Source organism: Vanacampus margaritifer, chromosome 2 (genome assembly GCF_051991255.1).
Source record: "Vanacampus margaritifer isolate UIUO_Vmar chromosome 2, RoL_Vmar_1.0, whole genome shotgun sequence".
NCBI lineage: Eukaryota > Metazoa > Chordata > Actinopteri > Syngnathiformes > Syngnathidae > Vanacampus > Vanacampus margaritifer.
In genome coordinates, this window is record NC_135433.1 from 35,038,981 (window position 1) to 35,066,468 (window position 27,488).

The 27,488-nt window shown below is 38.5% G+C and overlaps 1 protein-coding gene across 1 annotated transcript; it reads left to right on the forward strand.

Annotated features, from left to right (window-relative positions):
- Positions 1-729: 729 nt before the first annotated feature.
- sugt1 (SGT1 homolog, MIS12 kinetochore complex assembly cochaperone) lies at positions 730-27,075 on the forward strand. Its single transcript, XM_077558649.1, has 13 exons — positions 730-834; positions 947-995; positions 2,132-2,222; positions 2,488-2,557; positions 3,628-3,698; positions 7,536-7,589; positions 10,712-10,740; positions 10,914-10,939; positions 12,023-12,119; positions 14,757-14,864; positions 22,059-22,149; positions 22,879-23,051; positions 25,095-27,075. The coding sequence occupies exons 1-13, from the start codon at positions 821-823 to the stop codon at positions 25,194-25,196; spliced, it is 975 nt and encodes a 324-aa protein (XP_077414775.1). The 5' UTR covers positions 730-820; the 3' UTR covers positions 25,197-27,075.
- Positions 27,076-27,488: the final 413 nt, after the last annotated feature.

Sequence of the window (27,488 nt, forward strand, 5' to 3'; positions counted from 1 at the left end):
AACAATTACATTTTTTAAGCAAGAAAACAATCATAAATAATAATCAAATAGTACTGTCATTTTAAATGTGTTTTGGATATACAAATCCTCAGACTGCTTTATTGATTCAAGATTGACCTAATAAAGAGCCATTTGAAGAGTGTCCCACAGGCGGAAAAAAACAATTAAATTACATAACACTGCGTGCCAAAAAACCCTGTTGACATCTAAAGTGAGGCTAACATTGCACGTGTTTTTTTTTTTTTTTACTTTTATTATAAAAAAAAATTGTGTTTATATGTTCCATGATCATTTAATCCATTGTAGATTGAGCATGCAGTCTAATGTCCGATAATTTTGGACTATTTAACTTAATGTTAAATATATTTGCAAAATAATAGTAACATGTAGAGCTGTGCTTACAGTTGTACTCATAAGTTTACATACCCCTATGCACATTTATATTACCATGACAACCAAACCATACCCATGTATCTTTTTTTACTGCAACTAACTGAGGTTTTGAAAAACAGATGGGAATTTGATGGCCATATTACAATACAAACTCTTTTTTTTTTATATGTAAATTTGAAAAACAAAATATTGTATGACAATAAAACAACGTAGAAAAGTGGCTGGATACGTACTACCGGTGAATTTAAACATAATAGGTAATAATAATATTTTATTTTCGTATATTTGCACAGTATCACGCAAACCATCCGCAAGAAGAAGAAAAAAAGATCACTTCCGGCTTTTAGCAACTTCAGCGGAAGTTCCGTCTCACTACAGGTCCTGCAGGCGATAACATTACTCTACCTGGCCAACTAGCAGCAAAGAAATGGCGACTGAACTGTAAGTCAAATAATAATGATAACAATTATTAGATAACATTTGTCTGCCTATATGTTTTCTCATGAGTTACGCTATTTAGCTCTTAAATTGCTGATATTTCCTTCTGGTTTAGCCGTTTCCCTGACAGCCTCATTGACGAAGACCCACAGAAAGCTCTCGAGGTAAATATTTAGTAGCCTTCAACTAATTTTAAAAACATGTATCGTATCTATGATTTGCAAGTTGTGGTGATGGCACGAAGCGGTTAACCATTTAGGCTATTAGCTTTATAAGAAAATAACGTTGTTGCACGTAGGCTAACGTTAGCTTTGGCTTTGATTAACACGAGCTAGCCTAGTTAGCAAAGGTTGCCTTGCACCCTCGTTGTGTTTTATTATCCACTGACAGTTGTATGGGATTTAATTTATAATAAAACTTCACATGTAGAAGATCAATGACGGGGTAACTTTCGGTTTGGTGTTTGTAGTAGGGACCACGTTGAGGTTTGCTAGTGGGACACATCGCCATGGTAACTTGTGATGCAAACCTTAGCTATACTATGTGTGTCAGCCAAAAGAAAAGTATATATTGTTTGTACATTTTATTTTTTATAGCACTTTTGAACTGGGAGTAGTTCCAACAACAAATGAAAATCAAATTTAGGCTTACTGGAGTTCCTGTCTAAAGAAATGTGTTTAAACCTGCTTAAAAAAAATCAAAACACAAATTACGGATCAACGGATCAAAACTCTCGTAGTTCAGATTATATCACAGTCTTGAGGCACATATCGGATAATTTTTTTAGATAAGCAAAAAAAAAAAAGAAAATAAGACAAATAGTGCTATGTCCATTTATTTAATAAAACTTTTATGCTGGTTGTACAGCACTTTGGATGCAGCAATGTAAGCAAACTCATAATCAAGCAATCTGCGTATTTTAATGGTGACAAATAGTCACTGTGCTTTTTGGTGACATGGTGTGTGCACCACACAGAACATGGTTGACAGCGAAGGAGAGAGTTGTCCTGGGAGATTAGAAAGAACATTTTAGACTAGTACACTATGTTAAAGGTAAAGGCTTTAAGACCATCTCCAAGCAGCTTGACGTTGATGGTGGTGGCGAAGCTTCGGGGCAAAATGTTTTCAACATATTAGATTTCAGACATGGGGGCCAAACATTTGAGCTTCAATAATATCAATTCATAGTTAGTTACACATGTAGTAATAATAAATCAACTCACTTGAATTCACCCAGCATTTTCAAAATGAACTCCTTTTGATAAACTGCATCACTAATGTGAATGATTTCTCTTTGAAGGCACTGAACGAGGCTTTGCAAAGAGACTCCGACAACACTGAGTGGCTCTGTCAGCGTGCCTATGCTTACATACTTCTCAAAAACTACAACTGTAAGTCTGCATGTTTACAGCCTTTTTTTTTCAGGATTTCAAAACATTATTTTGTTTGTAGAATAGTTTTGTTTTCAATAAATATACCACCCAGGGTAATTTCAGGTGAGTTTTTTTCTGAGTAGGCTACTGGACACTGCATTTGCTAACATAGCTGCCTGCCATTTTCCCTTGAGTCACAAGTACTACCAGTATTTAAGAAAATATCTTTTAAAAAAAATAAATAATCAAACTTGTTGTAGCATAATTTGTCACCTCTTTGTAGGTGCTGTTAATGATGCCAAGAAAGCGCAGCAGCTGAATCCAGGCCTTTCCCTTGCCTTCATGCGAACAGGGTGTGTATTGTGTGTGTGTGTATCTTTGTGTGCTTTGTGTGTTGATGATACTGAAGAAGCAAGTTTTCAATTTAATTCAAATTAGTTGAAATATATATTCATGATAAGTATACAGAGTGCTTTTCGCCAGTAAAAAAAAAAAACAGTAATCAGTGCATCACTCATATTACATTACTCATATTGCAGCCACGTTTGTGCTTTATTCAGTAATATTAATCTAGCCTGGAAAACAGACTCATCGCTGTACCAGCGAGTGAGTCTGAACACAGTCACCATCAAGCACATTTCTGAGTTGGGGCAAACCTAACAGACACAGCACTGCCAATGGCTTCTCTTCTTGCGATAGGGAGCAAGCGTCATTGTTAGTCAATTCATATATACTGTAAGTCTGTGATCTTGACACACGTAAAAAGAATTGTCAAAAATAATGAATGTGATAACGTCATTATTTTTCATGAACAATTGATACCTTTAAAAACTAATTTGCCACTTGATGTCAACTGAAGATGACATCACCTGTGCTGAGGAAACAGGTAACGACCAATCACGGCTCAGTTTGCTGACCAAACCCAGAAACAGGTCAGCTGTGATTGGTTGTTTACCTGTTTCCTTAGCACGGGTGACGTCATCTTCGGCTGACCGCAGGTGGAAAAGTTTGTTCTTAAAGGTATTAATTATTAATTGTACATGAAAAATAATAAAGTAACTTCTCAAATTAATTCTGGATAAAGTATTAACTTTTTACTGCTGAAAATGGCTCAATGAGTCAAGTATCCCTTTAATGGTCATTTAAAACTTAAGTTTTAATATTGGAGGAATGGACTTGCGCCGCCAAAGAGTGGCGTTACTCACAATGTGTACGTCACAGCAAATAAACGATTTGATTGCACGGTCCGTTATTAACCGGGCCGTACAGCGGTCAATGACAGCCTTTCCAGGCCCACTGTCTTTCAAGAAAGTGGGTGTGGCTTGCCAGGCTAATATCAATCCTCTCGTGTTATTTTAAATCTAAATTTGGGACCTTGTTGGATCACTTGGGGTTGTTGTTTTTAATGTTTCCATACTTACAGAATAGCCGAGTACCATCTGAACCACTATGAGTCAGCCCATGCAGCCTTCACTCAGGGACAACAGCTGGATGGTGGGTAATGTTTTTGGAATCAGGGTTTAGTCTGTTTGTTTGTCCTCAAAATTCTCTCTGCAATTTTTGATGTATAAATAATCAGAGGTGGGTAAAGTAGCCAAAAATTGTACTCAAGTAAGTGTTGCGTTACTTGAAAATAATTAAATTAATAATTAAAAAGTATTCATCAAAAAAATCACTCAAGTAAAAAAGTATTCGCTGAAAATAATACACAAGTACTGAGTAACTGCTTAAACATGAAGTCTGATTTATTTATTTATTTCAAAACAATGTCATCAGATAGACAAAAACATAAAATTATGTGCAAATGCTGGCATCTTCAAATCATAAAATAAAAATTTCGAGCTTGTGTTCTAACTTCTGCCATGGTTCTAAAGCAGGCATGTGTAGTGTCCTCTTTTTTTCCCTTGTTTTTCTTGTTTCAGAGCTTAACGACCCACTTACAAGTTAATTGTTTGATTGAAGCTAATATGCGAAGATGACGCTCCCTCCCAAAGGTGGCACGGGGAAAGGGGGGGATAGGGGGTTGAACGGCTCTCAGACTCGGTTCACATTAAAGAGCCGTTCAAAAGACTCGATACGTTCGTGAATAGGGGCTTTTCCACCGCCTGAATTTTTGGAGAACTTTTGACCTTGGTAAAATCCAGTTTGCGCGTTTTTCCACCAACAAAAATTTCCAGGGTAATTAAATTCCCCAGTGGACATCCGAGTACTATCTCAGCAGCAGGGTCTTGCTGAGCCAAGCTGGAACTTTGAGGGGACGGCTGCACTTAAAGAGGACCAAAACTGCCAAAATTAAAAATAAATGACTAAAAATTAAAATAACATACAAACAATTATTTTCAAAAATTAAATCCCAAAAAAACAAATATAAATGGAAATAAAAATAACAAAAAAATACATATATGCATAAATAAAATTTAAAAAAGTAAAAATAAAGATTCAAAAAATAAATATAAAAATAAATGTCTAAATAAATACAAAAATAAATTTATAAATAGAATTTAATATCAGTCAATACAATGTCAATAATGTTTTTACATCGGCTGGGCTCATTAAACTCATACGTCATCAAACTCATTTGAATTAATTACCGAGAACTCTTAAGACGCTGTGGAAACACAAATGATAAATTCCCTGCGGAACTTTTACAGCTAAGAACTTCCTTTACCCAGAACTCAAAGATCCTGGGCTTGTTGGTGGAGAAGCAGCTAATGTCACATCACTAGTGTCCGCGGAAATGCTCCCACACAGTCAGTCAAGCGGGGCGCTTTTACGTGAAAATATGATAAATCTAATGTATGAAGGAGGCGGCGGGTAGCGACTCTAGTGTAGCCCAATATACCGAAGTAAGAGTAGCGTTACTTCTTCACACATCTACTTAAGTAAAAATAAAAAGTATTGTGTGGTAAAACTGCTCTTAGAAGTATATATTTTTCAAAAAGTTACTCACGTAGAAATAGCGGAGTAAAAGTAACTCGTTACTACCTACTTTTGTATATAATATATACAGTCGGGATAAAATCCCCCTATTTGAAATCAGGGGATTTGATCCCCTGCCGTAGTTTTCTTAATGCAAAGAGATGTAATTCAAAGTCTGACATTTTTGTAGTTATGGATCGATTGATAATTGCTTATGGTAATACACTATATCAGTCAAATTCAGCTTCTCAATAGTACCGTAAATATTACCTGATTATGCAGTCCTTCATGAAAGTGGACCGATGTCCTTTGTGTTGAATCAAAATAAAACATTTGCTTTTGCTTTGGAAAACAGTGATCAACATTTTTTACTATTTTTTTTTACTATTTTCTGACACGTTATGGACCAAACTAGTAACTCAATCCTCAATCCTAATTTATTTATTTGTTCATTTTCTGGGCTGCCAATTTGAAATATTGGCATGTTTTTGAATGAAGACATGGAAATTAAGACATTTTTAATCCAAATTAATCAACAGATTAATTGATCATTAACATAACTGTTAGTTGCATCCCTCATTTTAATGAATGAAAGTGAAAATGATGACAGTGATATATTTAAAAGTGGTAGGACTCTAGGACTCTGTGGTTTTCTCTGTGACGCCACCTTTTTTTTTATGTTTATATGCTAAATTCACATGATGTATACTTCCAGTTACGATAAATCAGCCAACAAATCAGACAGTGGTGGCTACATGCAAGCGCAGCTGACTTGCAGTATAAACGTATATCTCATTGCTTTTTTTTTGGGAAAGAGTTGCAAGAGGGTCCTATCACTTAAGAAATTATGCTCTATACTAGGGATAGGCAAGTTCGGTCTGAGAGAGCCGCAGTCCTGCATGTTTTTGGTGTCTCCTGGCTCCAACCCAGGTGTTTCAAATCATCAGCTCATAATTACGTTCTGCAGGAGCCTCTCAGCTGTGTTCAAGGAGGGAGACATCAAAAACATGCAGGACTGCGCGGCTCTCTACTTGCCTACCCCTGGTCTATTGACCTTTTGCACGTGACGTCACCGCCCTAATAGGAACGCCCCCTCCAGGACGCTGGACGGCAAAAGAGTCACTTGCCTGTATTGTAACCATTGAATCTCGTACAGCGTAAAGTCCTTTATCTAATCGATTAGCTTATAAAATGGATATCTTGCTGTGCGGTCAGAGGTGCAGACAGACAAAGGAGTAAACCAAATGTTGCTTTTTATCACATACCTACTAATGAAGATGAACGACGTCGATTGATAGCAGCAATCAACTGAAAGGACTGGCAGCCCACAAAGTATTCACGAATTTGCAGCGATAAATGATATATAGAAATAGATAAATGTTCATACATTTTACTTGTAAACGTACACTCTAACAAAGATTTTAACAGGTGTTGAATTGCGTGTTTCAAATCACATTAACGAGCCAGATAGTTAGCGTCCACTCCAACTGCACAAACACACAGCTTAGTTTTAAAATGTACCTTCTTCAAAACTATTAAGTGCATTTGACTGTTTAATAATGGTAGATTCCGACTTTGTGCTTGGATTTTTTCCTTCTGGAGCCAGAGTGATATTCATGAAATGACTGCATAGCTTGCCACTACGATAGTCATTTGTTCCATGCTAGTAAACATAGTAACATAACATCATCACAGTGTTTCAACATAGAACGGACTATGTAAAAATAAGTCAGCATGATAAACCAGTTTTACCTTTGCATTACGAGGTATATTGTCCCCCGGTGTGAGCGTAGCATCTCGTCCCAGAGACTCAGCCAGCAACAAGCTTTTAAATCAGCCCCGGTGTAAGGAGAAGAGACGGCATTGACTACATAATAATTTAGGTCGTGCGCTGTGAATTCCGGCAAAGTCTGCAATTTGATTAACTTGGTAAAAACAGCAGGCAACATAAGGTAAGGGGCTGTTTTCAAACTAGCGATTATTAAGTAAATATCGCACTTTATGAGTGCAACTTCGACTGACGGGCGACCTTCGGTTAAAGTAAAAGATTCCATGGCTCTATGGGCAATAATAACTTTTAATTTGTAAAATAATAATTCGCTCCTGGTCACGTCCACTTCCATTCAACAATAATTTCCTTCCGCCATCTGTCATAGGGCAGTCACATAATCACGTGACGTTGGTGCAAATGGTCAATGCGATAGTAACAATTAGTTTGAAGCTTTATTACTAACTGTTTGAAATTTCATCAATTTATCTTGAAACTGTTCCATCCCTAACCCCACCTGATTTTCCTCACAATTAGGTTTAGCACTTCATGTACCCTCAGCTGCCTTGACAGATGTATTTTCTTTTGTTTGTAAGTTTCTATTTTTAAAAATTGAGTGTCTTGTCTTTTGGTGTTTCTGACAGTTTCTGAAAAAACATTTGAGATTTGGATCAAGCGATGTGAGGAAATGTTGGGTGGTGAGTATGATCCATATCCTCCTAAAAATGTCAAAAACATTTGCAAATTAATTTTAAACGCAGTGTAAAGGATTTGTTTTTTAAATTGAGTTTTTCGGATTTTAAGTCACTTTAAAAGTGGATTTTTTGTTTTGTTTTAATTAGGGCCAGTATTTTTAATTCATTTGCTCCCAAAATCGTTTAAAAACGTTCTATTATAAATATTGCCATGGTTCCAAAAACGTATTTATACTTTTTTTTTATGCTAGAGCATAGACAAGGCTTTGCTGCAGCCTCTGAAGAGAATGCTTAAAGCAATGGTATTCATTACAAAAACGGCCAGCAGGTGGCAGCAGAGTATAAGCGATCAACCAGGGCCATGTTGAAAAAGGCTCGTTTCCCCAGTGTTTTAAACAGAATTGTGAATAATGATGAAGCTTAGCTATATTCTAATGCTAAGTGTTGCAAAACGAAAACCGATACAAATGTACTTTTTTCCTGATGAATGAAAAGACTCTAATCTTTCTTTTGGTAGGTTGGTTCCATGTTTTTATAGCAATAGAACACAATATTCTGTGGGCCTTGCAAAATCAGTCAAAATCCAGTAAAACAGCCGGGAGCGAAGGGGGTTGCTTCAGTGAAAATGGCTGGGAGTGAATGAGTTAAAACCAAATATTTCCCCCTATTTCCCCTCCCCTTTTGGGAAAAATTTCCATCTACACTGCCACGTTGGTGTAAAAAAAACAACCACACTAAAAGGCCTAAGGGTGTTTTTAAAGGGGTACTTGACTCATTCAGCCATTTTCAGCAGTAAGAAGATAATATTTTGCCTATCATGAATGTGATAACTTCATTATTTTTCACGAACAATTAATACCTTTAAAAACTCATTTTGCCCCTTGATGTCGTGGGAAGATGACATCACTTGTGCTGAGGAAACAGATAACGACCAATCATGGCTCAGTTTGCTGACCAAACCCAGAAAATAGGTGAGCTGTGATGGGTCATTACAAATTTCCTCAGCACACATAAGGTCATCTCCAGTCGACAGCAAGTAGGAAAATGTGTTTTTAACTCCTTCACTTGCAGTCATTTTTACTGAAGCAACCCCCTTCACTCCCTGTTTTACTGGATTTTGACTGATTTTGCAAGGCCCTCAGAATATTGTGTTCTATTGCTATAAAAAAACATGGACCAAAAGAAAGATTAGAGTCTTGTGTTTCATCAGGGGGAAAAAAACGTATATTTCTATCAGTTTCTGTTTTGCAGCAATTAGTATTGGAATATAGCTAAGTTTCATCATTAATCACAAATCTATTTAAATGAGATTGTTGCAACATGGACCTGGTTGATCTCTTATACTCTGCTTCCACCTGCTGGCTGTTTTTGTAATAACGACCATTGATTCAACCGTTCTCTGAAGTACAGAGGCTGCAGCAAAGCCTTCTGTTTGCTCTAGCATAAAAACACAAAACGTATAAATACATCTTGGGGACACTTAAAACATTTAAAATAGAACGTATTTATACGTTTTTGGCAGCAAATGAGTTGAAGCTATTAATTGTACATGAAAAATAATGAAGTTATCTAATTAATTCTGGACGATATATTAACTTTTTACTGCTGAAAATGGCTCAATCAGTCAAGTATCTCTCTCTATGAGCTCATTTACAAGCATGCCAAGCAAGGTGGTAGCAGTTACCCAAAAATTTAAGACAATTTTTTTTTTCTTGAATGATAAAGGGAATGCATGTAAACAGACAATCAGGGTGAGTACTACTAAATGCATAACGGAAGCATGGACAAAAAAATAAAATAAGGACAAGCAAAGCTTTTTCTTTTTTTAAACAACTTTATTTAATGCAACTTGGAATAACAAAAAGTGAGGCAGATGTAGTTTGAAGGTTTTAGGAGAAGAGCGCTGTCCACTGTCCTGACTTGGTCTCCTTCCACTGCTGCTCAAATCACTCATGCACAAACGTTTGGCATGCTTTGTTTCTTGAGCCAACACACCTGAAGTAATCATGAATTGCAAAGTAGAGACAAAGCGCCACTTTTTAGTCACTTTTTATAGACTTCCACTTTGTCCTAAAATCCCGTGGTCTTCCACAAGGTTCTATAACCTTCCTTTACACATACAACACAAGTTAATGCAATAAGCGTCTCACAAGCCGTCTAATGAGTTTCCCCATGTGAGGGGAGAGACAACTCGGGCAATCCTAACCACAAAAACAAAAAAGCAAATATCGCTGGCAGTAAATAACGGACGTTGGAGCGGATTTGGGAAGTCATTCTTTTATACTCCTCCACCGCTACCTCTGGCATCAAAACAAATGACTTTGGCAACTTGCTTTACACCCGGAGTTAACAAAGGCTAGAGCTGCTTGAGGTATATGTCTGCGTGATGACGTAAATCTCCGTTTACGACTGTCCACATGCAAACGCGGATCCGGAGTTTTTAGAAACCGTCGTTTTGAATGAAAAAAGTCACTGAGGCAAAACACAGAAAAATATCTCCCATTTGCAAAAACTGGGGTGGTTTTCATCACAAACATTTGGCATTTGAACAGGGGTGTGAAGATGTATTTATTTATTTATATCCACCATACATCCATAAATCTGCCGGAGCAGAGCTGCTTATTTGAATGAAAGATATATCATGTTTTCAGGACTATCTCGGGTTAACGAGGTTTGACAATGACAAACATGCTTCATGCTTCTCCCAGCGGGGTGTGATTCATCAGTGTTAGAAAGCCCAATTAGACTGATCCCCTTCACAAAAGCCCACCAAGACAGCAGACAAGCACCCACCCCTCATCCATGACCTGATTAAGACAACATAACACGCTTCTTATCGTCTCATTCCTTTTCACTGTCTGTGTTCTCTCTGTATGTTGATGTCAGTGAATAATGTATGACTGAATGAATTGTGATCAGGCTTGCCCGTGCTCACGGGGTGTGTGTTTTTTTTCAGTGAACAAACTGGTGTCAAATTGTGTCTGTTTGGGTTGCATTTCTTATCTGTCAGCCTTTACCTGCTGGGGAAAAAAAACGAAGGAAAAATCAGCCTTGAATTTTTTTAAACATTGATTTGAAATATTTGCACATGCCACACAGATTTTTTATTTTTTTTTGTCCTGCAGAAAAGACGCACAACGACAGCGCTGAAACGGTGAGTTTCTCTCTGCATAGCCACCAGGGGGAGTAGTTGTACTCTGCATCACAAATGCTTTCTGTACAACAGCCCCACAAAACTCATTGTATGTATTTTTTTCTATTGTTTTTTGGTACTTTTTCTTGCTTATCATAATATTATTATTATTCTTTTGGGGCTACATAATGCAGCAAATACCAGCAGTGCCACATGTGAAGTAAGTGTACCATATATTTGTTGATTTTGTTTTTATTTTGATGGAATGTGTTGATTCACTCACAGCGCGATTTAATAAGCCTCTGTGTTACATCAAATTGATGACATTGACTATCAAACAAATACAATAATACACGTACGGTAAATCCTCTATTTGCAGGGGACGGATCCCGACCACAAATTGTGAATAACCTGGAACAATTGCGACCAAAAAAAAAAAAAAATTTCCACATTACACATTCATACTCGCTCTCAATAAATGAAGTTTACAATTAGGTTAGACAGAATCAAGATCAGGATGTACAGTCAGATGAATGACAAAAATGTCTTGTACAGCAAGGCATTGGCGTTACGGCTCCTCATCTTCCTCAGGCTTTTTAGGAGGAGCCATGTATTTTGATGGCCTTAAGGAAAATGACAATAGGCAGCTACTGTCTCTGCTTCATAATGACAAAAAAGCGTTTGTACACTAACGTGGCAGTGTCAACGGCATTGCAAAGGCATATTGGCGCAGTGTTTTCCTTCTTTGAGTATATCCAGGTAGTTTACCTTCTTCTGGAGGTTCATAACATTTCTCTGTTGCTCGGAAGGAGCAAGTTTTTTTGCGCGGAAAGGAAAGAGCACAAAAATATGTGAAGATACTGTACTGCATGCAGGGAAACCCTTTTAACAGGATTTAGATTCCTTTTTAACCAAGAAAAGCACATACTTGAGTACAACTTTTATTGTATGCTATATTGATAGCTTAAACTTGTATTACTAGAGAATTACGGTACTCCGTGGAATAAAAGTTTGAAAATACTACAAACACTGTTTAAGTACAAGTCAACAGTACACGTTATACGCCACAAATTTAAAAACAAAATTTCAGAATATATTTGCAACACTAAGAAAATTGACAATTGGTGAATTCACAAAATGCAAATAAACAAGGGATTGCTGTACGTCAGATGTTCTTTACCCTTGCTTCTAACTTGAGGTTTTTTTTTTAATTTTAACTACATTTAGTAGTCTAGTAAAAAGCCTTTAACCCAATTGAATGTACAGCATTTCAAACTATTAATTTGTTGTGTCTCTCTTCCAGGCATGACTGGTACCAAACAGAATCTCAAGTCATTGTCTCGGTTATGGCAAAAAATGTACCCAAGGACAGTGTGTGTGTCAACTTCATGGAAAAAGAGGTACGCATGCCATCTTGAGTTTGAACATTTGAAGCTTTTTACACATGTGTGTGTGCAGCCTTCCGTTTAATTGGCATATCTGATGCGTTAGCGATTTATTTGCTTGTACCGTTCAGACTGAACTGGCAGAACGCGTGACTGTGCCGTGTCCGCGACTCAAACATCACTACGCAGTCACCCACATTCCCCACAGGCCAACTATGCTTCTCGTGGTGTCTTGTTAACGTCGCCCCCAAAGTACAGATCTAAGAACAATTTACCCTCTCCACATTCGCCAACCTCCTAATTGTCTGAAGATAGGAGGTGCAACTGATCTCGCAACAGGCCCACTGGGCCCCCGCCCCCAGGGACAACAGTCTTTCTCTCCCCTTTATATTTCTACTCTTCCCGTCTCTCAGCGGGCTGACTGCAGGGCACCCCAGGGAACAACTTTGTCTTTCTTCATATAATATAACAATAACAAACGGAATTTACCCCCAAGAAATGCTCGTTCTAAATCACACAGTCACATGTCTGTATTTCACACCAAAGCTCCCTCTGGTGTGTGTGAAGGCAGATACGTTTGCGGTTTTATTAGGTCACTATATACAAAGGAAATTAAAGATGAAAGGCAAGAGTTCTATTTCTTTTCCCTGGTGGATGAGTGTGCCGCAGCCGTATACCTACAGACAGCACCGGAATTCTTGATGCAATGAATATTCAGGCTCTGATTGTTTTAAGAATTGCCAAAAGCGACTAGCTAACTGTCTAAGCTTTTGTCCCAGATGAATTATTTCTTGGATTCATTTAGGCCTGATTGAATCAGGGCCACTGTGTTTTCAGCTTTGTGTGCTTAGCCAAACTGCAACCAGAATTGCCCACTTGTGTAGAGTTTCTAGTAGTGTTCTATATATAAGGGCAACTTTGGGCTTGTGATAAGTGCAGGGATTTGAAAGAGTGCCGAGGTTGTGTCGCTTTAAGCTAACAAGCCACCCATCCACTCCCAATGAGTGACAGGCTGTTAGGAGCTGTCTGACCCACCATCGTCTCTAATCACTCTGCGGCTGAAGGGGACAGCAGCAGAAATCTGGCTGTAGTACTAACCAAATCAGATGTTTGTTTTTGAGAACATACGGGTGTCTGCAAAGTTTTCAGTGCTTTGAAGAATTTAACAGCATGCATTTGTATTTTATCTGCGTTGGTGATTAGGGATGGAACAATATCCAAACGTCACGATATGATAAACATCGCAATATGAACCTAACGATACGATAATGATCACGATATTGTGGGGAGGTTGGAGATAATATATATATTTATTTTTTTTAAAGCTCACAATACTATGTAAAGTATCATGATCTATGTAGTTCACAATGTTGTGTTCGGCTGAAGTAATATAATGTATTTTTTTTATGGAGATGTTGAAAAATATTTGCTGGTGTGACTGATTTATATGAGAGATAACCGCCGCAATGGCCAAAACATTTCTAATTAAAATTAAACTGCACTAATAAGCGAAGTGCACATTACCTTTGCGCATGCGTGAAAATCAAGTTTAAAAAAAAACTTGCTACCAAACATAGCCATCATTTGAATGGCGGAGATTAGAGTGCTGAACGTGCTTGTGTAACTGCACACCTTAAAGCTTAAAGCTTGCAAGCAATGTTTAAACGGCTTTCAGCCTTCAGTGACAAAACGACAGGTGCACTTGGTGCCATTTTTAACTGTCCTAATGGAGTTTGTAAGCAAAAAAAAAAACATTGCAAAGCTCGAGAAAACCGAAGTGTATGCAGGTAAACCTCTGTTCACTCTTCCCAATTTCCAGACTGAAAAGAAAGATCCAAACGTAAAATAGGCTAAAATTAAAAATTTCTGTAACACATTTATTTTGTCAATATCCTGAAAGCGAGGGAACAGATGGAAGCATCACGAAGCTTGCTAGCGGACGTACGTGTAATGAAACTAATGAGTGACGGTCATTTAAGAACCTGCTTCTAGCCCCAATTGACCCGCTCAGTGAAGAAGGATCCTACTTGTCTCTTGATCGCGTCCCGTTGTTGTGTCCTCGGTCCAACTCCCAGCAAAGTGCACACATTAGGCTAAATATTAAGCACTTAAATAAGCTTAATTGTAGTGTACCAACAGTGTGCAGTCAGGCTATGCATGTTTAAAATAGATTAAATTAAAAAAACATCAACTTTCCAATGGTTGAAATGGTCCAAATCAGCACTTTCCCCTTTAGACTCCATTAGTTTTCATTGAAAAGTTGGTAGCAGGCTCCTAGCGGGCCTACCCATAACGCACCGCGCTGCAGAGATGCGCACTTCGCTTATAAACTAACCACCAGAGGGTGCTAGAACTGCACAAATGGAATACAACCTCGTCTTTTTAACAGATGTGCTGCTTTTTAATATCGTGTCATGACGACGATGTTATTGTGGTAATTATGGGACTGCTTGTTTAGTATCGCAATATCACAATATTGCCGTTATCGTTACATCCCTATTGGTGATTGTTTTGAAATGATAAAGCCAGTCATGTTTTGTATAGTTTAGTTTTTTGTTTTAACTGGTTACTTACTGTTAGACTCTTGATATCCCAAGATTTTGTGAAAATCTTTTGGACTGTGTAAACACCTGACATATGTGTTTTCTGTAGCTCTCAGTCTCAATAAGGCTGGCGTCAGGGGGGAACTACAACCTCAACCTCCACCTTTTGCACCCCATCGTCCCGCAACAAAGCAACTTCCGGATCCTCACGACGAAGGTATGCTATTTGTTTGGCCTGTGCCCTCATAACAGCTTTTAAAACAAGGCTGTGAACAACACAAGGAGAAATGATTATCATTTTAAATCGACATCTGTGCTTGTTGCTCAATTAGTCATACACTTTTAAAATGTTTTAATGAGACAGACGATAAGTTTATGAAGCAGAAACAGACTTAAAAAGTGCAATTTTTGTGTTAACTATTTTAACACAAAGCACAATGCATATTGAACCATTAACAATTTTTCAATACGCATTGTGCTGTACCATCAAGAACTGTAGTCCCCAACCTTTTTCGCACCATAGAGCAACTGCACAAGTTTGACGGATAGGCATCAAAACACATTGAAAATGGCGCTCACCATAAGCCTTGCTTTTGTGTATCCAATATTGGGGTCATCAGAGACATGCAAATAGTGTAACTTATGTCCAGGGGCGTGCGGTCAGAGCAGGCAGGGAGGCAGTGCCGCCCTTGCTCTCCCCTCACCTCACACACACACACACACACACACAAAAAGTATAATTATTATACTAATTTATTTAACATTTTAGATATCTGCTCTGTGCTTTACATTGATATACTTTTTCAAACCAATTCTTTTTTTGTTTTATCTTTAAAATGAATAAATTAGCATATTTCCTATTTAAATACATGGCAAGAAGCGAATCGAGCAGGGGTTCCCAACCTTTTTTGACCCAAGGTCTACTATTCAAGCTGGCAACCTCTTGCGATCGACGCACACACGCTCATATGCACGCATGCCATGATGAGCAATAGCCATAATGCTAGCTTCAGACCAATCATGAAATATCATGATCGGTCGCCTTGATTGATTTTGTTCACGGGGGAACTGCTGTGCACTTAATTGGTTACATTCGTTAAGTTATTTATGACTAGTATGCTGATTTAATATTTAAAAAAAAAAAAAAAACATCTGAAGCATATCATGTACAGTAAAGGATTCACAATATGTAGTTATTTAAAGGCAACCAAATCAAAGTTATTCACTGCTAGCCCAGTAAAAAGGAATCTTTGACGTCTATAGCCGTCTATGACAGTGAATGTGTTAATCAACATCTCTGAACTGATTGTAGTTGAACCTCGAGGCACCACTATAATTTAGCAATAGTAAAATAATGTGTGCAGACAAATCATAATTAGTGATTTTAATTTTTGTTGACAAGGAAAAAATAAACGCCCACAACTTATCAAAGCTCATAAAGGAAAACAAGATGGAAACACATTTGACAAAACAGATTCAAATTTTTTGTCACGCCGTATTTGACTTGTTGATCTCTGAGAGCATCAAACATGGACAGGTTAGCATTTATGTTTTAGTCTCCTGAAAAAAAAAAAAAAGCATTTATTTTTTAGAACATACTTTTTTCATAGTCAGCTCACTGAGGCAGATCATTCTGTGATTGATCAAAACATCATCTTTTTGAAATGTAATTTAAAACCATATTTTAAAATTAATAAACAAGCTGCCGCGGCCCGTAGTTCCTTAATGCCATTAAAGCTCTCTGAAGAAGAAGAAATGAGGAAATCCTCTCTGGCTATACACAATGAGGTCGGAGATTCGCTCGTATATACTCAAATCCTCCGTCCTGCTAATGCGTCATTAAGGCTGCACTCATTTTGAATTCCTCAGCACTTTTAAAGTGATTACAGGCCTAATGAGCGCGAAGGTTACTGTTTTAAAACTATAAACTAATTAGTGGGTTTTGCAGTTTGATGTGTGCTAATGACTGTGTGTAGATTCTGAGGTTAGCCCGCTGTCAAGTTTTATCCTGAGTGTACGTCTGTAAGGACTAAAGCTTCTTTTTGTGGATTTTTATTGGCGATTTTTCTGGGTTTTCACTGGGTCATGAAACCTCTTAGCCAATGTGGTCAAACGGTATAAAATCTCCTAACCACACTTGAGTGTAGTTAGCCACGACAAAACAAAACAAAAAGTCAGAAGAAAGATATTTCTTAGAGGTCTAAGAGAAAAATGTGAGAGCAGCATACAATTGTTAGACTCTCCTCAAGAATTCAGTAATTAGCTGCACAGAAGTTTCTTTGCACATCGTCTCCACTTCCTACGGAGTGCTGAGTTGAGGCTAACCGGCACAAAAAAAAAAAATTATCCGTGGCTTTTCCATGGCAACAGCCGACACGGCATACCAGAGGTGCACGTCTGCTGCAACTTAAATAAGGGTCCAGTCTGAGAGACACCACATCTTATAGTCATTTCAGGAAGCCTCTTGTACATCTACACTTGTGCTTCCTTTTTTAACTCCTTATGTCCTATTTTCGACATTTTCTTCTGTTAGGCTCCGAGGCCATTCACGACACGCACACGACACCTGTTTTATCCGCTGTCACACACACATCCACGGAAACACACACTCAAGCACTATCTTGAGGATAACGCGGCAAACTCTGCGGCTTTCCCACAAAGCCCTGACTGTGTGCTTGGTCCACTGGGCTCCTCTGGCATACATGGCCCTTAGGTATGTGAACACATACACACACAGCCCTCATTGGTAACTGAATTCTAAAATGACATTTTAATAAGTCTATAGTTGACGTGCACTATTGCATGACCATGTGGAGTCAATGGGTAGTTTTTGGGGGGGTTAGAGAATTCAAATGGACAAAAAGAATGCATTATTGCTCTTTAGTCTTTCTCCCGTCAAAAAAAAAAAGAAAATAAATAGTAGAATTTTTTTTTTTTAACGTATTTGTATTTTTAGATAAAATATGATTCAAATTAATTTATTTTGATTTTTAAAAATAACTACTAGTATTCCAAAAAATGTGATAGTCCAAATTTCTAAGTTGTCAGAAAAAGATTTTAAAAAGTTCAATAATTACCTAAAAATATCCCAAAAGTGATCAAATTGAAAAAAAAAATGTTTTTTTTTTAAAGGCATAAAATATTTTTGCCCTAAAAGTCTGATTTTTTTAAAGGCAGAAAAGAAAAGTAACTCTAAAATGTCCAAAAACAAAAGAAGAATTCACGAAAATTACCATAAAATATCCGCAAAATTGCCCAAAAATTGAATTGAATAAGAAAGGCAGAAAAGAAAATGTCCAAAAACAAAAGAAAGGCAGACATTAAAAAAATGTTTTTGCCAAAAGTCGGAAAATGTATTTATTAATTTTTTTAAAGGCAGAAAAGAAAAGTAAGAAGAAAAAAAAGGTAGGAGAAATTGCAAAAGTTAACATAAAATGTCCAAAAAATTGCCCAAAAATGTCAGAAATTTTAGAGAAAGGCAGAAAAGTCTAAAAATGTATGAAAAATTACACAAAAACTAAAGACGAAAGGTAGAAGAAAATGAATGTCAAAGTATTGGCTGTTGCATATTTTTGTTTTGTGGTGCAACTCTAGTTAGCTCTTAGGCCCTCAGTACATTAGCCTAAAACTGTTTCCTTCATCACAATCTTCAAATGTTTTGCTGCTCCAGACACATTTGTGGTTATGTAAAATGGCTCTTTTGACAGGAAAGGTTGCCGACCTCTGCTCTAAGAGCTCTTGCTCTTTTCTTATTTTGTCTAGAAGATCCTTGCACCAGGAATACTTGCACATACAGACACATTCAAATTTGAAAACAGCGGCAAAACCGTGATCTTTCAACATCTTTCCCATTACGTGTGTGTCATTGGTGGCACATTATTGTCAGTGTGACCTCTTCCTGTCCACCATCACGACAGACATTCCAACCGCAGGGGTCACCGCCACAACGGGGAGCCAATTACACACCATTGTATTTGATCAGAGCAGACGGCTGTTATGCGTGCATGCACGCAAACACACAATTGGACATGCAAGCGTTTAACGCAACTTTGAATACGCATTTATTTGTCCATTTATTTCCAAGCTCTTCTCTGTAAATAGCTAAAAGCTGATGTTTGTCTTCCCTCTTTCATTTACATGCCGTTAGCCTCTAAAATGTGTTTATTTCATGAATGTGTCGTTGTAGTGGGGGCTTTTTTAAATTTGCAGGGTTGTGAAAAAAAGGAAGATGCTTAGGAGGGGGCATTTGGCAAGTGACACGAGACCCCAGTGCCGCTCTGTAAATAGCACACGTGTGTGTCTATGGTTGGTTGTGTGTGGCCCCTGAGGTCCTGAGGGTGGTGGCCCTCCATGTGGTTCTGCTGTCACATCCCTTTACGGGCTGTCGCTTCGCCTGTCACACACACGGAAACGCACACAGCGCCTGGCCTGCCATGTCGTTAAAAGCCAGGAAACGCAGATGTGGCAGCAGATTAATGTTGTATGGCCCAAGAGCACGCACACGGACACACACACAAAGTCCACCACATTTAGCACTACAGAAATATTTAGAGTTCCTGGTGTCACCTGCGACACTGGCTGACCTTTTTTAGATTTGTCTTTGTTATTCATTTTAGTAGAATGTCTTACTCAGATGGTCTTTTTTTATTTAAATGAGCAACAGATTTTTTTTTTTTTTTAGATCGCCAACTGCGAGACCTACTTACAAAACGGAATATTGGCAAAGACGTTTGTTTTTATTTACAACCATTCCCCAAACTCAATTCTTGGTGAGCAGAGAAAATTGATGTTGATGTACATTTATGTTTGTAAGATTAGACATTAAAATGGGAAACACCATAAATAAAAGACCAGAAAGTAGCATTGTTATTTCAGGTGATTTAAAATGATCAAGCTTCGCTACGTGAAGACAAACAATGCTGGAGTTTTCAGCGCTACTTTTGTTTTTTGACTGTTACTTAGTGGCATCATCAATCAGTTGTACCTGGCTGTGTCACATTATTGACATTACCAGGTCAAGGCACATGAGTATGAATATGATTGATATGTGCATTCGGTGGTTACCACATTTGCATAAACTGTTCCGAGGTCCAGGTTTTAATGTCTGTTCCGGCCTTCCTGTGTGGAGTTTGCAAGTTTTCGCCATGCATGTTTGGGGTTTCACAGAGTAATCCGGCTCTCATTCCATAAACATGCATTTGTTGCATTTCTTCTTTGTATGCATTCAAACTGTCAATCCGCATATCCCTTATAACTTTATCGTATTTATTTTTATCTTATTTTGTTGTTCAATTTTTATTTTCACAAGTCTTGGGGCTTACTGGGCTAACCTGGGACCTCAGGCATCATATTCCGTATGTGTCATGTGTAATGTCAGTACGAAAATGAAAATTCCTTGAATCTTTTAAATATAACTTGAAAGAACAACCAGAGAATAAATTAGTTTCAAAGCGAAAATAATATGGTTGCTGCTAATGTGTAAAATTTTTACATTGTTAAGTTTTGGGGATGGCTGCATTCAGTTTCATCCCAAAAACATCCAAATGTAAACAAAAAAATATATAAAATTGGACATAAGTGTTTATCACATAACCACAACGATTTACTAAAATAATAACAATAAACAACAATAGATACAATAAAAACTCATCATGGCTGTTCCAGCATTGTGCATGTAGGCCTCTTAGGGTGCCATGCATGCATGGGGGACACACTTAACTAATTTGCTCCAAAAAGTGTATAAATACGTTCTGTTTTAAATATTACCAAGCTCCCAAATACGTATTTATACGTTTTTATGTGTTTTTATTTATTCATGCTAGAGCATACAGAAGGCTTTGTTGCAGCCGCTGAACTGAAGAGAATGCATGAAGCAATGGTAGTGATTACAAAAACCATCAGCAGGTGGCAGCAGAGTATAAGAGATCTACCAGGGCCATGTTGCAACAAGTTGTTTCCCCCACTGTTTTAAACATATTTGTGAATAATGCTAATTGATGCAAAATGGAAAACAAATACAAATATACTTTTTTTTCCTGATGAAAGAAAAGACTAATCTTTCATTTGGTAGGTTCCATGTTTTTAAATCAATATAACACAATATTCTGTGGGCCTTGCGAAATCAGTCAAAATCCAGTAAAACAGCCGGGAGCGAAGGGGGTTGCTTCAGTGAAAATGGCTGGGAGTGAGTTAATGATGTAAAAAGAGTAGAAGAAGAACATTGAAAATGAGCTCTTGTAGCAAAACTCATTTTTTAAAGATTGGGAGGAAAATGTGCCTTTTGAGTAGTTGTCCTGTGTGCGAACATTCGTTCTTATGAAGGAATATCACTCCTGGAAATTGATACAAATTTCCCTTTAGCATGTCAATGGGATTTTACATTGACGTTAGCATTAGCACTTTTTATGTTTTTAAAACAAAGCAGGTGTTGTATTTAAATAAACCTGTGACGCTGGTGAGGATGAGTGTTATAGAAAATGGACATGTTGTATGAACCAGTACACCCAATAGACAGTTTGAGGTTTGTTTGTTTGTTTTTTCATTCCAGCTCCCCTTTTTTTTGCTTACCGATACATTCAATGATGGACCTAAACCAAAGTCACCCACCAAGGGTAGTAATTAGTCAGATACCAGCAGGGTTTTTTTCTCTTCTGTCTGCACTTTTTTGCCACTCCGCTTCACGACTTGTCCACCTCTGGTTCCCTCTCCAATCCAGGCACCCTCATAAATGAAGCAACGCATTGCCCAGCAGAGCAGAAATGTTCCCTAATTGCACTGACATAACCAACGCTGCATTGCACATGCACGCAGATGCACATATCAGACACACACGTCATTAATGGGTGGTGGCGATGTGGCCAAACAGGGTTTTGGGGGAAGGGGGGGTGCTTACAATGGACTGAAGCTTGCGTGCTTCGCTGGTATGTGCTGTCAGGGCACCTCAACATGAAATGTACGTCCATGCCAACGCTCGCTGCATTGTTTTCTTCCTCTCATGTTTTCCTGGTGTAATGATTTGGATCAGATGCTTTATAATGCCCCCATACACACACACACACACACACACACCGCTCGTTCCATCTCTCACACTAGCCCTCTGGCTGACAGGCATCTCGTTAGTGCAGTATGTCTGTCAGTGTGGTACGAGATTGAGCTGTGCCCCCGCATATCCCCGACGTGTCGTTCTCGCTCTCTCTCGTTCGCCATCTCTCTCACAAACGCGCACTCACACCAAGCCCGAGTCGATGGTGGCTCAGAACAGACGCACTGGCTGGCCTCAATAATGATCAGATGTCGTGTATCTTCAAGATACCACTCCTAATACAAGTGTTATTTTTTTGTCCCCACGCACCAAAGACAAACATTTTGTTACACATTGTTTGTTCTTTTCCCCCTCCCCGTCGTCTGTCAGGTGGAGATGAAGATGCAGAAGACAGATGCCATCAGATGGGAGAAGCTGGAGGGAGAGGGACAGGAATCCAACGTCAAACACTTCAATCCAAGTCAGTCCATGGTTTTTGCGTTTGTGCCACCTCCGCTGACTTTCCTCCTCCTCAGCGTCTCCTACCGAACCCTCCTCTTCTCTTTCTCTTACTCTCGCTCACTGCCTCCTTCCGAAAATGAACTCAAATGAAAGTGGGCCGTCCAGCCCTCCCGCAGTCTTTTCATTAGTTTGACGGCAAAAATGTGGACAAAAAGGGGAGTTGTGACGGTTTAATATGACTTTGGTATTTGATCCCACGTTCTATTGCCAAAAAGGAATTAATTGCTTATGCGAGCGTGTGCGCCGATGGAAAAGTGAGCAATCAGACTCTCCATTGCGCTCGAGCAGCTCAACCTCATGTCGTGTTTACCACTGTCACATTTTAACCAGTGCGTTGACATCCCATATTATGAGATCACACTGCTTTGGGTCCACACTTGGCCCCAATATGTCGACTGCTTATTTGCTGCCTTATTTATGCAAATCTGCGTCTGGATTACATGCATCACCCTTCACATTCATCTGTTATTTCAGGCGCGCAGGAAGTTTAGAAATCCAGTGATGTGATCCCTCTCCATTCAAATTCAAATTCCCCCCCCAAAAAAAAACAAGGTTTCTGACCATTTAAAAGGCAAAAACGTATTTAAAATCATTCAAGCTAATCATTTATGTGCCCGTAATCGAGTAACATAGCACACGCATTCACTCTTGTCGAACCGTCTGCCCTAACGAGCGCTGCCGTTAACAGATCCGAACCTGCCACAGTCCCACCTCGACCGCAAATGGGACAAGATGGTGGTGGACATAAACGAGGAGGAGAAGAACGAGAAGTTGGAGGGCGACGCGGCGCTCAACCAGCTCTTCCAGCAGATCTACGCCGATGGCTCGGACGAGATCAGACGGGCCATGAACAAGTCTTTTGTGAGTGTCGCTCTGTGAACCTTCAACTCCTTCGGAGTTTTCAGACACACGTTGTCAAACTACAAAATGCCACCTTTCTCACAAACGGTTTACTCTATTCTCGTATGCAAACATGAAGATAATTGTCGTTCCCTGCCAGCAGAGGATTACAGCACACCGTGATTCCTTGTACAGAACATGTTGTCATGACAATTTAGTTGGCTTTGGTATGAATTAATGCACTGTGGCAAAGGTACAAAACTGAAAAATGAATGTGTTGCATAATTAGCTCTTATAAAAGTATTAGCCCCCCCCCCCTCTTAAATTGTTTGACCTTTTGCTATCAGGCTTCAAACATCACAATCAAACCACAATTGTGAAGTGGAACGATATGCATAACAATATTTTAAGGCAACACACAGGTGCAGTCTTATTTAACATCATCAGTCTTTAGATCAACAATAGATCATTCAGAAATCATTGTGGAGTCAGTTGGCTGCACTGAGAGAAAAGGGGTGAATCATGTCACACCATGTACTTTTGAGTTATTCCTTTGTAAAAATAAATAAATAAATAAAGTTATAAATTCCATTCCACTTTTCACGATTGTATCCCACTTGGTTTAGATTTTTCACACAAAAAAGCCATCATATGTTTGAAGTCTGAAATGTGGAAAAAGATAAAAAAAAGTTCAAGGTGCCTAATACTTTCGGGCACTATAGAAAGGTTCTTGAGATATGAAAACGGAATGGTCTGCCATTTTGTGGCATGTGTTTTTGCTAGGGATGTTCGATACCGATGCTCAACTCTTGAGTAGTCGCCGATACCACTGCTACATTGCCCCCAAAAATGGCAGATAATTTTAAAGTAAGACCTATTTGTTCCAATATAGTATTTTTCCTTCCTTGAATGTCTCACGATTCGATTTTGATTTTTGGGTGAGCGATTCAATTCGGAATTGATTTTCGATTGGGACCGATTTTTTTATTCAAAATGATTTGATTGACAATGATTTTTGCTTCAATCTATAGATGTGCAAGGAATTGTAATGATCTACTCCAGTCTGACTCGCTAATGCTAACTAGTGCTCTACTCGCGGCACTTTTATCACTCAAAAGAACAGCTCCACGCTGAAAAGAAAAACTTTTATTGGAATAACTTTATCGTGACTTTTTCCTTCTACTCTCTAATGTGGCTACAACTTAACAGTGTATTAGACCGCATGGAACCACACTGCCCCTAAGTGGCCAAATCTGGTACATCATGAACAGCGCTCCCAATAAAGGCACGCACAAACAAAGAGAAGACAGTATAAAATAATTTAAATAAAATCGATTTTGGGACATTTAAAATCGATTCTGAATTGTACTAAATGAGAATCGCAATTCTTATAAGAATCGATTTTTTGGCACACCCCTAATATATTGCCAACACCGCCACAATATCGTGATAATTATCATATGGTGAGGTTCATATTGTGATAATACCGTCTTGTGACATTTGGATATCGTTACTTCCCTAACCGATACTTTAGAATAAGGCTGGTATTGGCACCAATACAAATTCCTGGTATCGGTACTCTCCCGTTCTTGGCTTTTGCTATTTTACTTTGAGTATGTGGCTGCAGGGGTTTGTGCTTTCTCATAATGCATTTAAATGTGCTCAACTTTTTTGCACCGCTTCCTACGAAATTCTCATGAGATGGTGACAAAGCGAGGCGTACAAATGCCATTGTCGCAGCTGAAACAGGAATCTGGTGCAGGTTGTTTGATGTAGATATATTTTCTTGTCCGTGAGGCGAAGAAAAACTTATGCTCTTCTCCCATATGAGTCAATTCATCAGCATGAAGTGCTGACCGTCATCAGACTGAATCTTGGAGCCGGGTTAAGCCCTCAAGTGTTTTTTTTTTTCCTCAATGAATAAAACCAGTACTGCTGTCGTCAACTAATTTAAGATGTCAGCGTTTTGAAGCAGAGAGGTGTTGCATAACTAGACTGCTAATGAAATAGCTGCCCCATTCCACTGCAGTGAATTTTTTATGTATTTATTTTTTGCCTGTGCAGACGGAGTCCAACGGTACGGTGCTGAGCACCAACTGGAAGGATGTGGGCAAGAGAAAAGTGGAAACGAGCCCACCCGATGACGTCGAGTTGAAGAAGAACTGAACACCTCCCTCACTCTTTCTCCTCCCTTTCTCTTTTTTTTTTTCCCCCTCGCTTTGACCTGATCGTTCTCTAGCTAACCCCGTCGGAAGTTTCCAAACTTCTCGCGTTGCGCCCGACAGTCTTTTGGAGCTGTGCTGTGTTCACTCAAGCAACTCTTTCCACCGACTAATACAGTTCATTTCAGCTCAGCTCACCACACTGCGCTTTGGAATAGCCAACTGAGGGTCAATGTCTCCATAAAGTACTTTTTCATTGCCACCATACAGCGCTCGTATCTCCAAAAATGCTTAAGTCAGGTCACTTGTATCTCAAGGCACAGCTGTGTTATACAGCTCAGTGCTGGCGCATTGTTTGCGCTCACTATTTGCATGCACAGTTAGTTTTTTTTTTTTAAACTACAACTAATTAAAATGTGTGGGTGCGTGACCAATATGCATTTCTAACAGCATATCTTCTATATAATAATTAACTCATTCACTGCCATTGACGGTTATAAACATAAAAAAAAATCATTTTAAGTATTTCTATTAGTTTTGCATTTTTTTTCTACTTTTGTTAACAAGAGTATTAAAAAAAAACTAGAAAAAAATAATGGACATTTAGAACAGATATAAAATTTATGCTTAATCGTGACTTAACTAGTGAAGTCATGCGATTAATTACGATGACAAATTGTAAACGCCTGACGCCCCTAATTTTTAATAATCATCTCGTCAGGCGATGAAAATTTTTTGATTGTAATCAATCGCATGACTTCACTAGTTAACTCATGATTAATCACAAATTTTATCTGTTCAAAATGTAAAAAAAAAAAATTCAGATTTTCATACTGTTAACAAAAGTGGAAAAAAATGTTAAACTAATAGAAATAGTTCAAATGAATTTTCGACGTTTATAGCCGTCAATGGCAGCGAATGAGTTAATATGAAGTTCAAAGGAAAAGACTTTTGGGGAGTTCAAATTGGTAAGTCTCAAATGCACCCTATGGTGATATTGACTCACGTGGCTGTGTAGGATACATTACAATTATGTCCACAAGTGTTTTTCGATGAAAGACTTTTTTAGATCCTAACTATTCTGTGAAAGCAGACGTTTTAGAGGACAAGCCATTCCAAATCAATCAGTGGCTTGATATGAGGTGGTTGCAATGGAAACTCGGATGTAGTTAGTAAAAATATACCCTTAAATTACATTTCGATTGATTGATTTTGAATCAATTGTAGAGCAGTGTGAAGGCAAAATCTTTCACACCGCAATTGTCAAAGGAGTTGAATGCACAACATCCAGCATTTGTTCCAAGTGGCATGTTTGTTAATTACAAAAAAAAAAAAGGTCAAGCCTTGTTTGAGGAAACGCATTGTGTGTCGTTCTCTTCGTGTTGCTACATGGCAGTAATAATTCTGTCAACCAGACTGCAGCCTGTATAGAAATGCGCCTTGGTAGCATGCCAAACTAAAATGTACCGAACTGCTTGGTGGAAATGTGGCTTTTGTGTTCGCATCATCATCATCATGTCCCCAAACCAAACGAGACCCTCTGTTAATTTCAATGCTTTGTACATGACAAAAATTTGAATTATATGAATAAGGACTAAGAACTTCAAACATGTCATTTCACTTTCAGAAGATCCCTGACTTAGTACGTCTTTGTTTTAAAGGCCGTTATGACTTCTTATCAGTGCTTGTATAAAAATGTAAAGCTAACATTATGAAGTAATTTAGATGTTTTAAATGATAACTTAGGGTGATTTTTTTTTTTTTTTTTTTTTGCAACCATGCTCATAAGACATCAAAGCATCAATAAGCGCTATTCCACTGCTTGTTCACCAGTGTGATTCAAACCCAGGTCTAAATAAAAGGTTTCTTGTTTGTCTCACTAACATCATGTCATTTGTTGTCTCTGACAATTGTTTCAGACAGCTTGAAAATGTGGTGTGGGGGAGATCCGTCAGCCCAAAGAACAACAATATGGGATGGCAGGGAGCCAAGTTGTGTTTATATACTGGTAGGGATGAAATGTGGCATCACTGATATGACGGAAGGATGCTTGGGGTCTTCCCTAGAGCTGGAGGATTTTGTTTATTTATGGCGCTTAGGTTGGTACCATCTTGAAATGCCACTCGCCTTGTTTGGTCATCCTTGAAGAGGTGGAGTGACTTCCATTTCAAGATGTTGGAGTTAAGACCTCCGTTTCCCGAGCGCTGCCACCATGAGTGGGCGTCCGGTGCCACCAGAGCATTAATATGGATCAGCCTCCAATCCGGCTCATGCCGCTCGTTCACGTTACATTCTT